The sequence below is a fragment of the Rutilus rutilus genome (assembly GCF_951802725.1).
Source record: "Rutilus rutilus genome assembly, chromosome: 1".
Taxonomy (NCBI): domain Eukaryota; kingdom Metazoa; phylum Chordata; class Actinopteri; order Cypriniformes; family Leuciscidae; genus Rutilus; species Rutilus rutilus.
Window position 1 is genome coordinate 22,795,028 of NC_140209.1, and position 15,204 is coordinate 22,810,231.

The 15,204-nt window shown below is 41.2% G+C and overlaps 1 protein-coding gene across 1 annotated transcript; it reads left to right on the plus strand.

Annotated features, from left to right (window-relative positions):
* Positions 1-1,869: 1,869 nt before the first annotated feature.
* LOC311276754 (alpha-2-macroglobulin-like protein 1) lies at positions 1,870-12,763 on the plus strand. Its single transcript, XM_084386631.1, has 34 exons — positions 1,870-2,083; positions 5,211-5,394; positions 5,464-5,620; positions 5,717-5,769; positions 5,897-5,917; positions 5,998-6,163; positions 6,247-6,331; positions 6,402-6,516; positions 6,589-6,709; positions 6,789-6,898; positions 6,971-7,138; positions 7,216-7,440; positions 7,534-7,746; positions 7,825-7,974; positions 8,206-8,355; positions 8,445-8,520; positions 8,717-8,867; positions 8,948-9,173; positions 9,266-9,389; positions 9,462-9,583; positions 9,660-9,711; positions 9,827-9,910; positions 9,999-10,175; positions 10,291-10,366; positions 10,456-10,612; positions 10,699-10,773; positions 10,848-11,010; positions 11,088-11,272; positions 11,342-11,560; positions 11,642-11,763; positions 11,879-11,960; positions 12,047-12,130; positions 12,478-12,583; positions 12,667-12,763. Exons 1-34 carry the CDS (start codon positions 2,004-2,006, stop codon positions 12,705-12,707), a joined length of 4,320 nt encoding a protein of 1,439 aa, XP_084242757.1. The 5' UTR covers positions 1,870-2,003; the 3' UTR covers positions 12,708-12,763.
* Positions 12,764-15,204: the final 2,441 nt, after the last annotated feature.

A 15,204-nucleotide genomic window follows, 5' to 3' on the forward strand; every position in this document is an offset into this window, starting at 1 on the left:
TGTTAGGAGAATCAGGTTGGAGAAGCTGAACAACCCTAAAGGCACATTTCAACTGTGTTCGGCGCTTAAGAGTCACCAGAGCAGGCATCAGAGATAGTGGCTGCATGTGCTATTCTGCACAATATAGCCACCAGTAGAAAGGAGCGAGAACCACCACACAACCAGCTTCTCCCCAATGAAACTGACCCGATCACACTTGACCACCCAGCTGGTGCAGATGTAGATGCAATCACCATACAATATTACACTTAATAAAAGCACATTGAAACTGCAGATAGGCCTCAAACTGTTTTATTGGTTTTGTGGGATGGGAGGGAGAAAGAGAGCAAGAGAAAGTTGCATTAATAAATGAAGAGTTCAGATGCAAAAGCCTCTAAGTGCCATCTGAAATTTTCTTCTAGAATGATCAGACATTTTTATCGAGCTTGTATATTTAAATTCAGTAATTTCACTTAAATGGCAATGAAAATGACATATTTATTGTCATTTAAGTGAAATTACTGAACTTAAATATACGACCTTGAAAAAAAAGATCATTCTATAAGAAAATTTCAGATGGCACTTAGAGGCTTTTGCATCTGAAGTCTTCAAATATTCATACTAAAGTGTTACTTGGTTAAATAAGTTAACACATACTGAGGTCAGTTTTATCCAGCTGTTTGCTCTCCAATATTTTTTTTTTTTTTTTTTTTGGAGCCTCCTCAGCTCACAGTCCAGCTCCTTTAGTGAACAGTCGAGTTTGAGCCTCCTTTAGTGTGTGCAGTCTAGTTCAAGTCTCCTTTTGTACAGGGCTCTGACTGAGTCTGTTTCCTCCTGAAACATAATTCCACCACAAACATGATCTTTACAAGTTTTCTGGAGGCTCATCAAATCACAAAAAGTTCCTTGACTTCCTACAAACACAGGACTGACTGTAATTTATGTCAAGAGTTAATAAATCCTTACCTTGTTCACATTTCTTCTGAAGCCCATTGAGGTAGAGGCTTCAGTTTCTGGGGCAGGTTGTGAAAAAGGCTAATAAAGGCGTCCTGAAGTGAAGTGACGTGTTCGTGTAAGAAAAATATCCACATATAAAACTTTATTGTCTTGTGATTGAAATTGAAAAAAGTAACAATGCTTCGCTCGCGGGTCAATTTGACACCCATTGGAATGAATGGAATGCGAAGAATGCTTCAGTACACATAGAAAAACCTAAAAAAAGCTGAAAATTCAAACTAAAAATGCTAAAAAAAAAAAAAAAAACTTTTTAAAATGACTGTGTATTTTAATGTGTATCTGAATGCATACTGAAGATAAACTATTTTAGGGCCCAGCGGACACTGTTCATTTGCTCCATATAGACCTATAAGGCCATCTAGTGGCAAGAGTCATGAAATGTTATGTTATTATATATTTTTTCCCCACAGGACTTAAGCAAAGACACACAATCTGTGATTTTTTTTTTTTTTTTGAGCTGAATCAAAAGGTTTATGCATGAAATTGTGAGTTATTTTGAATAATGTGAGGAATGTGCAATCACTATTTATTTATTATTTATTGATCAAATCTAGTAATTTAAAGGTAAAAAAAATATACGAAAAAAATTAATAAAATAAGCTTTCTGAATACACACACACAAACACACACACACACACATAGGGCCTATATATATATATATATATATATATATATATATATAAATCCTTCAAAACCCTATATAAAACCCTATCATTTTGATCCGTGAGGGAAGGAACGCAAGGGAGAAAACGAACCTGACTGTAGAGCGTGTGTTTCAGAGTTGGCAACCCTGTGATTAATTACCGGAGCTCCGCCCTAAAGATGTCCAGATTGCCTGTGAGTGCTAAATCAAGCTGTTCTGAATTATTAAGAGCGTTTAAATAACGCTGGCATCAGTGCAGCTGATTTAGGGTTAAGCTGTAGAGCAGTGTGAATCTTAACAGAAGTACTGCAGGGTTTCTGAAAAAGACTCTTGATTTCTGTCTAGTCTTGGATGATTGCTCTTCATGGCAGTGAGGGAGATTTGTGTTTGGAAAGGGCTCATTTTAGCCCTTTTCCTCTTTGCTGTTGATGGACAGAAAAAGCCGTGAGTACTATCAATGGGCTTTGAAGAGAACGGAAGCAGCCTAATGTTTATGCTGATGCAGTTTTAAAGAAAGGAGGCAGAGCGTATTTAGGCCACGCCCACACCGTGGGGGAAACCGGTCTCCATTGACTTTGCATTGCGAGAGGATGCCTCCTTGTCATTTATGACTTGTAACAAAAAACAAAACAATGTCTAAAAGCTGTTATGTGACAAGGTGTACAGCAAACAAGCTAAATAACCCAGACATTTTTATAAGCTATCGACCCCCCAAAACGGTTGTTTCAGGACATAAAAGTGGATCAATTGAGACAGAGCGCAACTAGTTCTCGAGCTACTCTGAGAACTACGTCCACTGGAACGCGACATTGCATACTGTCAAAATGCTACAGCTTAGCTTACATAAATATAATATATAAAACTGACATTTGGATATTTGACTTACCAGGCAGTGACAAAATGTTTAGGGGAGAGCGGGGCACAAAGTAATGCTTTTTGACTTTCTCAGTTTGTGTAAATTTACTTATGTTTCAGAGTATTTATTTTTCCCCACATTAATTTCCCACATGTCTAGTACAATTATGTGGTTTTGTTTTATTAATACAGTATATACCTTTTTCTGGATATACCCCGAAAGAATGGAAGTGAAATGTGACAACATGCCCCATAGGTGGGGTACATTGTAACATGCGAGGGGCACATTGTAACATGACCATATGACAGATTAAAATGTTATCTGATCTAATAAAAAAATATAGCCTACAAGACAAACTAAAATATTTTCTAAATAAAATACAATTGAAAAAAAAAAATTCTTATAAAATAATGCCAATGTTATTTCTGAACATTGACTCTCAGTCTTTATTCACCTTTTTCTCACGTTTTCTCAATAAAATTAATAAAACTATAGAATATAGTAGCATATTTCTAATAGGGGCACATTGTAACGAAGTGTTACAACATGCCCCACCTACACAACTGGGATTTAAACCCTGCTAGTGTCTTCTGCTAGTTAGCGAAGCATTAAATAACTATCTCAACTGTTAATTAACATATTGGAGCTTAAAATAATATCAGATTTGTCTAATTTTAAATAAACACAAAAAATAGAGATGAAAAATTAACTTAAGAAATGCACTTTTGCTATGGTTTAATAAATGTCTATGGATATCTTCCAAAAAAAAAAAAAAAATTGGCGCAATTCTTTCTCTATATAGTCTTGATATGGCAACTAGTAAATACACCAAGTTTCGTCATGCTAGCACGTGTGGAAGTATTTAAAACAAGTGTGTTACAACTAGCCCCGCGTTAGGTTGTGCCCTGTGCTCCCCTACTGCACACGTAGACATACTGAGTGTCAGGATCCCACAATTTACCCATTCTTCCTGCTGATGCTTCACGTCTTATTGCCGGTTTCCACTTTTATCTCCTTAAAGGCGGCTTTTACAGTTCGGAAGCTTATAAAAAAATATTTCTGGGTTTTTTAGCTTGTCACACAGCAGCTTTTAGGCAGTTTTTAAAATTTATTTTACATTTACTTTTTTTTTTATCAGTCATAAATGACAAGGAGGCAGCCTCTCGCAATGCAAAGTCAATGGAGACGGTTGAAATGTTTCCCCCCGGTGGGCGTGGTCTTCAGATTATGACGCGTTGCGCTCTGTCTCTATGGCAAAATGAATCTCCTTAACCATATGTTAAGTTCATTGATCATGTTGTACTTTGTTGCCATCTAGTGGTCAAATGTATGGTGTTCACTGAGTTATATATCTTGTTTCAAATCATTGTTGAAAGGGTTTTTTTTTTTTTTTTTTACCCAGACAACCAACCCCACATACTTAAAGATGACACTATGCCCCTTTTCAAAAGATGTAACAAAACATTCTGGGGAAACCCTCAATGTATGTAAAATTTCAGCTCAAAATACCCCACGGAACATCTATTATAGCTTGTCAAATTTGCCCCTTTTTGGGTGTGAGCAAAAATGTGCCGTTTTTGTGTGTCCCTTTAAATGCAAATGAGCTGCTGCTCCGCCTCTGTTCAGAAGAGGCTGATCCTTTACAGAGCTTCGGATACTCCGGCAATAACAAAACATGTCTCACTCATCCAAAATCTCAGAAATAACCAATAGCGAGTGCAGCCTGATGGAGATACTCAGGAAGTGGTTCAACTTTTAGATGCACCTGGACGTTTCAGACTTGTTAGTGAATACATTTATGTAGTTGTTGTGGAGTTACATTGTTTCAGCTCATTGACTTGCATGTACCATCATGTTTAACTTTTTTACAAGGGTTGACACTGTTCCCTGAGGTCTTTATTAGACAGCTGTGACATTTGTTTTTTAAAATAGTTTTCAGTGCTCATCTGTGCAGCCAACCACAGACATTCTTCGCTCGAACTTTTGCCATTGCATTAGAACTGGTTACACTGTTGTCGCTTGTGAAAACCAGATGGTGGCGCCGTGGGTGGAAACGTGCAGATTAAGTGGCGGTAACATTATAAGATCCCCCTTCCTACGTCAGAAGGAGAGTGAAATCTGGTTAGTGTTTTTTTTTTTTTTTTTTGACATGCTTGCAGAGAAAGGCTTACCAAAACAAAATGACTGGGTCACGCTTTCTGGGTTGGTAGATGCATATAGCACTTAAACACAGGGCACAGTCAGATTTTCATGATATCCCCTTTAAATTCGGAGCTTCAACATACACCCTAGAGCTGCATGATTAATCGCTGAGAGATTGTGATATTGATTCAAACACCCACACAGCCTTAATTAAACCTTTGACAATTAAAAGGAACATTCAAATCTGCTTTGGTGCCGCTGAGCCAGAGAGAGCAGTTGTCATGTATAGTTATGAAATTGTTGCTTCAAATGACAATCCAGAATTGTGCAGCTCTAATACCACACCTGCTGATTATTGCACTTCTGGTTAGACCTAAACTGCATTTCGTTGCCTTGTACCTGTACTTGTGTAATGACAATAAAGTTGAATCTAATCTAATCTAATCTAATCTAATCTAATCTATTGATTTGGGCTATTTTTGATGCACAGACCTGGCAACCCTGTGGCAGCCACTTTCTGTGGATGTTCAACCAACATGGTCCCTGAACCTAAACTTCATGATGTTTACACAGGTTATTCATGGTGACATTCCCTGCAGTGATTGAAACTGAATCTGATGCCAAGTTGTGTGCAAGTCTTCTAAAACCCCAAGAGCGTCTCACAATGACAGTTTCCCTGCTTGATGAGGAAAATGGGATGACTCAACTTGTGCAGCAGGTTTCTTCAAAGCCCTTTCACAGCTGCTTTTGTTTCAAGGTCTGTTTTTTTATTATTATTATTATTATTTTTATTTTTTTCTGGTTTGTTAACTGAGTTTCTCCACAGGCTCCTCGAGTAGTTGGAGAATCTGTGCAGACGCTGAAGGTAGAAGTCCAAGGGAAGGTCTTCAGAGCGACTGAAGAGAGAAAAGTCATGTTCAGACGTTACCAGCCGTTGACCTTCATCCAAACAGACAAACCCATCTACAATCCAGGACAAACAGGTGAGCGGTGAATTAACCTTGGTTGAATATTAGAGGTGTAGAAAGTCCTTCAAGAGCATTATGCTCTTAATGTGAGCCTTATTGCTGTTTTTGCAGTGAATTTCCGAGTTGTCACCATGGATGGCAAGTTTTTGCCTCTTGATCAGATGGTAAGGCCTGACCATGAACAAATTGCATGTTTGCATGCATAGTTTTGCAATTTGATTTTCTTTGCGTGATTGCTGCATCGGTGTGTTCTTTTTAAATGCTTAACATTCCTGTCTTTGTGTTTTGCAGTACAGTCTGGTGGTGGTAGAGGTGAGAATTTTCTGGTGCCAGTGCTTTTTTGCACTTGCTTTGTTTGCAGTATTTCTCTGAGCTGTTCATTGTTTTAATAGGACAATAATAATAACCGAATTGGTCAGTGGACAAACATTTCCTCAACGGGATGGATATTGCAGCTTTCTCACGAGCTAAACCCAGAGGCTCAGATAGGGATGTACACACTAAAGGCTTTTATTGGTGACCAAATGATCTCCCATGTTTTTGAGGTGAAAAAATATGGTAAGCTGTTATGAACATTGTGTATATGTGCAACAGTTCAATGACAGATCTGAGGTCTTACAACATATTTACTTCTGGTTTAGTTTTGCCCAAGTTTGACGTGACCGTAAACGCACCACAGACGTACAGCGTTGCAGATGTGGGACTGAAAGTTGAGGCTTGTGCCAAGTGAGTGACAGTTATTTTCTTGTTTTGTGGTTGGTCAGTTCTTGATCTTGTTCCTTGTGATGTTTTCCAGATACACATATGGCCAACCTGTACCCGGTCTAGCCTTGGTGGAAGTGTGCCGTGATCCATTTCCATACGCTGTGGTTCCTGAGTTGACCCGTTTGTGCTTAAAGCAAACCGCAGAGGTGTGACTCCTGACTTGCAGTGGAGGGTTTTTCTTCTGCTCTTGCTTGACTAAAATTTTGTTCTGCTACCAGATGAATGCCACAGGCTGTGCCTCCCTTACCGTCGATACATCAGTGTTTTTTAACACCAAATCTGAAAATAATATGCAAGACACTTTTCTTGTAAATGTGAATGTCACTGAGGAGGGAACAGGTGAGCTATTGATCCGGACCAAAGACATGCGTACGGAGGAAGTTGACTTGTTTATTCAGAGCGTTTGTTTTTTCCCCAGATGTATTGATGTCAAAATCTGCGACCGTGTCCATTACGTTTGAAGTCGGCAAGGTCACGTTTGTGGACCTCCCGGATTATTTTGAACCTGGATCAACGATTAAAGGAAAGGCAAGTAAATGTTCACCCTTTGTCGCAGAAGCCTTCACATTTGTTTCCTTTTCTAACCTTGATTCCCAACAGATATCCGTGTCTCGTTTTGATGGGACTCCAGTCGCAAACAAAGAGGTTTATCTCTTGGATAACAGCTGGCCCAACAAACTGCTGCAGACTCTGACCACAAACCAGGAAGGACTGGCCTCATTCTCCCTCTGCACTGCTAGTCTTCCTAAAGCCGCTTTGAATCTGGTGGTACGATTTGCTCTTTCTGTTTTGTGAAATGGACTTCTCACACTCGCTAGAAACCCATTCCATTCGTTGTTCCCCAGGCAAGTGCGACTCCAGCTGTTGTCAATGGTTACAAATCGCCATACTTCACTGCAGATACAAGGGTTGTTCAGCTTCTCCAACCTGATGCTTCCAGTAACCCATCTAGTGAACTGACTATAGTGAAGCTCGAGCAGCCGCTCAAATTTGATGCTGCGTTTCCAGTGACGGTCAAGTATTCTTTTGTTGGAGAGGCTGGTGACTACAGCGTTGACATCATCTATATGGTGAGTGGACATCAGGGTTTTGAATTTATTTTTTATTTTTATTTTAAATAAAATTGCTCTCACCTGTTTTATGCACCTTTTTGTTTTTGTCAGGTCTTGTCCAGAGGATTGATCGTCCTCCATGGCTTTCAGACGGTCAAAGCGAGGGCTTCTAATATCGTCACGAGTGGCTCTGTGTCGTTCCAGCTGTCTGTCAGTGTTGGTATGGCTCCAGTTGTGCAGATTCTGGTCTACTGTGTTCTGCCCAGTGAGAATGTTGTTGTTGGTAGTGCATTGTTTGAGACAGAAACTCGTTTCCAAAACCAGGTATGATGTGCCCTAGCATCTTTTGCCTTCAAGTGGGGTAGGATGTCGTGTCCTAGAGTGTGTTGGTCCTTGTTCCAGGTGTCTCTACAGTTCTCTCCTGCTACGGCTGTTCCTGCTGAGGGAAATGTTCTGACTGTCTCTGCTGAAGCAGGATCTCTGTGTGGCATCAGTGCTGTAGATCAGAGCATCTGGATCTTGGAGCCAGGAAGACGTCTGAGTGCTAAAATGGTATCCATGTGCAGTTGATTTAAATTGTTGTTGGTCTTGATTGACAGTAAGGTTCGGCTTTAGAATACGAGTAATGCTAATGGATCAATTGGACAAACCTATGCTATCATGTTATAATTTATAGCAGTTTTAGTGTACATTCTTAACACCTATAAACTGTGACCACAACATACCAAACATTAATGCATTTAGTTAAACCTGTGACATACTAACACTGATTTATGGTCCCAGGTGTTTGACTTGCTCCCAGTGCGCTCGCTATCAGGTTACCCACCCAGTGTTCAGGATGAACCAGAGTGTCTTGGTTTTCGACCCCGTCTAGCTTTTCCTATAGATCCTGCCTACACTGCTCCTGCAAATCAAGCCTACACAACCTTCAAGGTAGGAAACCATAAATGATCATGTAGTCACTGAATAGTATGGAGTCATTGACTTTAAATTGGTCTTGTTTTGACTTGTTACTATGACAGAGCCTGGGAATGAAGATCGTAACAAATCTTGCTGTACGAGCCCCTCCGTGCCCTCTGTATCCTAGTTTTCCAGAAAGTAGGTATATGCAGATGGGCAGTTCTTTCCATAAACAATTCTGCATGACTTGTAGGAGGTTATTCTGCTTAACTTTTGGATGGACAAATTGTTTAATTTTCCATAATCTCAACAAAAGGGGCATTTATGAACCATGAACGTTTTAGTGTCTGAAGAATAAGCAGAGTAAATGGGTGAAATAACTTGTCTCTTTCAGTGATGAATGGTCCTGTATTCATGGCTGAAATGGCTCCTCCTGGAATGGCTCTTCCAGAAGCAGAAAGTGCTGGACCCAACACTCCCTCTTCAGAAGTGACCGTCAGGACTTACTTTCCAGAAACATGGCTCTGGCAGCTTGCTCAAGTGGGGTTAGTGAATTCCTTCTAAAGCTACTTAACCACCGTTTTTACTTCGGTTCCTCTTATTTTTCTCTTGTGCCATCTTTCAGAGACACTGGATCCACACAAGTTACTCTCACTGTTCCTGACACCATCACCACATGGGAGACTGAGGCGTTCTGCCTGTCCTCAAAAGGTTTCGGTCTGGCTCCTCCTGCTCTGCTGACGGTTTTCCAGCCCTTCTTCCTGGAGCTCTCCCTGCCGTACTCCATCGTCCGTGGGGAGTCTTTTGAGCTGAAGGCCACAGTCTTCAGCTATCTGTCCAAGTGCATCATGGTCTGCAATGTTTATTTTGATATCTATAAAGATGGATAGATGTGTATAGAAGGTCATGTGTCTTTGCTCCATGTGCTCGGTTTCATTGGTAGGTTAAAGTAACACCAGCTTCATCCAAGGCCTTCACACTTAAACCATATACTGATCCGTATTCATCCTGTCTTTGTGCCAATGGGAGAAAGACCTTCAAATGGGATCTCTCGGCTTCTGTTCTAGGTCAGTTTTGGACTGCCTCTCTCTAAATTAGACAGGACATGAGCAACACCTAATATACACTTGTCACTGCAGGAACTGTCAATGTGACTGTCAGTGCTTCAGCTGAAGCATCCCGGTCTCGATGTGGCACTGAAGTCGTGACTGTGCCTACGAGAGGACGCATTGACGTAGTCACTCGACGACTTCTTGTCCTGGTGAGTGTTAACCAGCCTACTGGAGTTTGATGGAGATCATGCTGCTACTGATGTGGTGTCTTTATTGCTTTTATAGCCTGAAGGAGTTGAAAGGACAAACACCCAGAGTTGGTTACTGTGTCCAAAGGGTTTGTTAGCACTCTATAATATATATAAAAATATTTTTTATTTTCAATACATTCTCCCTGTACGGCTCAATTTTAGCCTAGCGCTCAATTCTGAGCTGTTCTTTTCGGTCTGCAGGAAATGTTCTTTCTGAAGATGTGACCCTGATATTTCCAAAAAATGTGGTTCAAGGATCAGCCAGATGCTCTGTTTCAGTCCTTGGTAAAACATTTCATTGAGTAGAAACTGACATGTGAAGGTTGGTAGAATAACTGTTTCTGATGTGGGTTTAATGCTTGACATCTTGTAGGGGACATAATGGGTCGTGCGCTGAAGAATCTGGATAAGTTATTACAGATGCCGTATGGCTGTGGAGAACAGAATATGATTGTTCTCGCTCCCAATATTTACATCCTGCTGTACCTGGAAGTCACGGGGCAACTCACCGCAGCCATCCGAGAGACCGCCACAGGCTTCCTTCAGAAAGGTATGGATGACCAAATCCACTTTACATTTGTAAGAAACTAAATTCCAAAGAGGTTTAGTCCTTCTCTTCAGACTAACTCCCTGACCAATGTACATGTGGCTTTTGCCCCAATCAGGATACCAAAGACAACTGAACTACAGACATGGTGATGGTTCATACAGTACATTTGGTTATGATGAATCGAATACGTGGTGAGTTTCGCTCTGTTCTACTATTGTGTAATCTGTCGTGGCACCAGCAGTTTGTAAGTTCAGTTTGTTACAACCTCTTTCACGACCAGGTTGACCGCCTTTGTCATGAGGTCTTTTGGTCTAGCGAGGCAATTTGTCTTCATTGATCCACATGTCCTGCAGAGTGCAAAGGATTGGTTGATCAGCAAGCAGGGTTCAGACGGCTGTTTCATGCAGCAGGGAACTCTGCACCACATCGACATGAAGGTGCAATACATATTTCTTAAACTATGCCCCATCCAATTGTCGTGAGATGAGGCCATTCCTCTAAATCAAATGTGGTGGTGTTTTAGGGTGGTGTTGGTGACGAGGTGACCATGACTGCCTACATTGTTGCATCACTGCTTGAACTAGGCGTCCCCACAACGGTAAACGCATCTCCAGTAGTTCTGTGAGCTCCTTGCAGATGATTTTTCTGATATTTGTTTTGATTTGATTTGAGGATCCCGTCATTACCAACGCTCTGTCATGCTTGAGGCCTGTCGTTGGGAACCTGGGAAACACTTATGCCACGGCTCTGCTGGCCTACACCTTCGGTCTGGCTGGAGAGACCACCATTCACTCACAGCTTTTAGCTTGCTTGAACGACCTTGGCATTTCTGATGGTGAGATTTACCAGCCTCTTGATGTTTGTTCATCAGGTTCTTTGTCATCAACTTTCTCCACTCCATCTCATCCTAAGGCACTAAGGTCCATTGGTCTCAGACGACATCTGGTGATACTCTGGCGGTGGAGATCAGCTCTTACGTGCTGCTAGCGGTTCTCGCTGTTCAGCCTCTCACGACAGCTAATCTGGGTTATGCTAACCGCATTGTCAACTGGCTTGTGACCCAGCAGAATCCCTATGGAGGCTTCTCCTCCACCCAGGTGCCTCTGACTACCGAATATGAGTGCAATAATTTATGAGGAGGTTTTTAATCTGGTGCTTGTTTTTAGGACACAGTGGTGGCTCTTCATGCCCTGTCGGTGTACGCTGCTCAAGTGTTCAGCTTGGACGGCTCCAGCACTGTTACCGTACAGTCTTCAGTAGTGGGAGACTCTTATAGCTTCAAAGTGAATCGAGACAACAGGCTGCTGTATCAGGAGAAGCCACTGAAGAATGTTCCTGGCAAATATAGTGTTAAAGCGTCAGGATCCACTTGTGTGTCTGTGCAGGTCTGTATCTTCACTCCCTCAGCTTCTGTTGTGCACATCCAAATCTTACTGTGCTTTGTTTGCTCTGCACTCGTACTATAGGTTGCGTGTTTCTACAACATCCCAACACCCGTTAAAGCCGTCAAAACACTGAGCGTCAAAGCGCAGGTGACTGGAGACTGCCAACCGCTTGGAACCGATCTCATGTTGAACTTCATGGTGAAGTAAGAACCGCTTTGAATTTGTGTCCTAAAACGGCCAAGTTTTACGTCTTCCAAAAGGAAGCTGTTCTTGATCCTTTTGACTTGACCTCTTTATTTCCCCATCACCCTCATTCAGATACGACGGCGTAAAAGCAAGCACTAACATGGTTCTAGTGGACATTAAGCTCCTGTCGGGCTTCACAGCGGATACGTCGCTGGTTCGTAGGTTTAAGTTTTAGAAAGTCCCAAAATCCTTGAAGCTCCTTCACATGTACTTGTCTGTAGACTATTGTCTTTTCCTCAGCTCGGTTCTTCACCCCAATCATTCGCCCCGCTCGTGGAGAGGGTTGATGCTGAAGATGATCATGTCCTAGTGTATCTTAAAGAGGTGAGACTGGGTATAACCCCGGATTTCCACCAACTGCGGAACCGCTGTGGATCGGCTCCGCTGCGTGTCGGCTCCGTACTCCGCCGTCCTCCAATACCCACCAGGTCCGGATTTGTTGCGGAACGGCTGTGGCCGTGACTGACAGCTGAAGTCACGAGTACCCACGAGATCTCGCAAATTCCCGTATGATCACGTGATATAAGTGCTGAATTGCTGCGGAGCTATCCGGCAAAAATAGGAGCTCTGCGGATCCACAGCCGTTCTGCAGTTGGTGGAATTTAGGGGTAATACTAGCTGCCATCTTGAGTGCTGTGTATGTGCTGCTGTTCATCCTTTCTGTCTTGCAGGTTCCCAAAGGCGTCCCCATGAGTTACACTCTGCAGCTGAAACAGGTTCTTGCAGTAAAAAATCTCAAGCCTGCAGTCATCAACATTTATGACTACTATCAGCCAAGTATGCTTTCATCCTAATCATGATTTGCTCTGGCTAAATTCACTGTTAAACATGATCCAGCTCATTTTCTCTTTCTATTTCAGGTGATTCATTTGAGACCACCTACACATGCCCCTGTCCGTGATTTGATTCAGTACTGGCTGTAGGAGACATGACTTAAATAAAACTGCTTTTACACAATCAGTCCTTTTGTTGCCTGTTTAGCTTGTCATCTGACATTAGTTTGAAGCAGGAAGTTGCAGTGTTCTTCTATTTGTCCTTTGACTTCAAATCTTGTTAGATGACTGAAATGTAGTTCACTCAGGCAGTGGCAGTTAACTTGTTAGAGCTTGAACTTGACATTTTTCTAGAAAGACTAACCTGTGTAAAAGGAATGTTAAAATCAGTTTTTGCATTTAAAACTGATGTATTTCGCTTGCAAGCTTCATTCATCAAGGACAGTCTACGGACAAAAAAAAAAATACAACCATGGCTTTAACAAAAAAAAATAAAGGCATTCAGTTAGACTAATATCCAGTGTAGACAGTATTACTATAACAAACCCAAAAGCAGTAAACAAACAATACTGGAATGTATATGTAAGTCATTATTCAATGAGCCTCTCAGTGAAGCAATTTTTATATGAATATATAATTAACACCAGTGGATATGTGCAGCCATGACAGTAGCCTAATAACCCTACTCTAAAATAAATATTTATTAATATTTAACTAAATGTTTATATCAACCTCCTATAATGACAATTCCTAAGTAATATAATTTAAATGACGCCTAAATTAATTGTTCACTTTTGTAAGGACCACCCATTGGCCCAATGACGGAATCCAACGGCCTGGCGAAGGTTTAAAGCGTGTATGTCTTTTCAGCGCTCCAGTGAAGTTCACTTAATTTATTGGAATTTAGTTTTAGTATTACTTTAGCTCTACGCTTAATCTGACTCCAATTTCAAACGATAATCAAATTTAGATCGTATTTCTGATTAGAAAATAATCATAAATATTGATTATGAATTAATTTAGATCTTTGATTATTCTGATTATCCCATACTTTCAATTATTCGTTCATTACGGACCTAGTGTCGCTTTGAGACGTCACGTCGCGACTGCGCGCTCACGATCACAAACTAGCCAGTCCTGAAATAGTCAGAGGGTGCAGTGCAAGTATTTTACCCTATGCAGCCGCTCACTGCAGACCCATAGGCGTAATTTTTTATAATATTTGCAGCATACATCATGCTAAGTCAGGGAATAGTCAGAAATCAGGAGGTCTTCCTAAGATGTGCCCCATGGTCCATTCAAAGTGCCTCCAGTTTGATCTATTCTGGACAAAGTTTTGCGGAAACACCAGACTACACATTAATCTACTGGAAATAATGATTTCAGAAGAATGCAGAATAAATCAAGATGTAACATTTATGTGTCAGGTAAAAATATATCATGCCAATTACAGAAGTAAATTATTAAAAGCCAATTCAAAAATATATGACATAATTTACTCAAAGATGACTCTAAAAGTAAGCAATGTTTTCCTGACAAAGACACAGTAATGTGTCAGGGCTTTCCAACCGGAAAGCACTGAAACATCACTATGGGGGATGATCCTGGTAAAAGAGTCCCAAAGATTGCTCTGTCCCCTCACCTTAAATACCAGACCAGAACAACAGGGGTTAAACAAATGTTGTTTAGAGTTGTTTGGGCCAATCCATGTACCCGAGGGGGGTAGCACCTGGTTTCTTGGGATATCGTAAAGAGATATCAGCCAGAGAGATACAGGATTATCCTAAATTCTCAATCTTTCTCATTAAACCAATGACTGCAATGAAATTAAGACCATTTTACCAATCGCACTGCGACACTTAAAATGATACCAAACATGAAAAGGAAAAACAACATATTCACAAGATACACCATATGTGTTATATAGACATTCTTAATGAACTTTCAGTGCCTTGAGGAGGGAGAGGGGGGATGAGTTGAAGTCAAACAAGGGGACAAGGAGATAAGTTTGGGCAGGACAAGGTTCTGTGCTCTGTCTTTGCTATCTGCTGTCCAGGGTGCATTTTATGGCTTTATTGCAGGGTGCGTTTTGTTTTAGCAGGAAAATCAGTTCTTACACTTTAAAAAGAAAATTGTCATTATTACTGTTTCAAACCTGTATTAATTTCTCTCTTCTGCTGAACACAAAAGAAGATCAGTGTCATGAACTACTCCGAGACTCGAAGTTGAGATCCAAATGCAGCTTTTATCATGGGCAATTCAAAGGCATAATCCAAAGTACAGGCAATGGGTCAAAACACAGGTCAGCAGTCCAAACAAAACAAAACAGTCAGAGGCAAGAGAGTAATCCACGGAACAGGCACGAAATCCAAAAACCAGAAGACAGGAAACCAGGGAAAATGCTAAGAGATGCAGTGTGACACAAACAAAACTTCACAGTGAGTGATGGGGTGAACCAGGCTTATATGGGGGGAACTAAACAAGAAGATGAGATACATGTGAATGTGACAATGAGTGCTGATGAGTCCAGGCAGAGAATGATGGGAGATGTAGTCTGTGAGTGAACATGAGTCTGGTGTGGAGTGCCCTCTGGTGGCTCTCAAGGCCACTCCAGCCGGAGACCGT

Coding starts and splice junctions, on each gene's coding strand:
- LOC311276754 (XM_084386631.1), top strand. CDS start 2,004: ATGGCAGTGAGGGAGATTTGTGTTTGGAAAGGGCTCATTTTAGCCCTT. Junction 9,911..9,998: donor ATGCTCTGTTTCAGTCCTTG/GTAAAACATTTC, acceptor GACATCTTGTAG/GGGACATAATGGGTCGTGCG. Junction 11,561..11,641: donor CCACTTGTGTGTCTGTGCAG/GTCTGTATCTTC, acceptor CTCGTACTATAG/GTTGCGTGTTTCTACAACAT.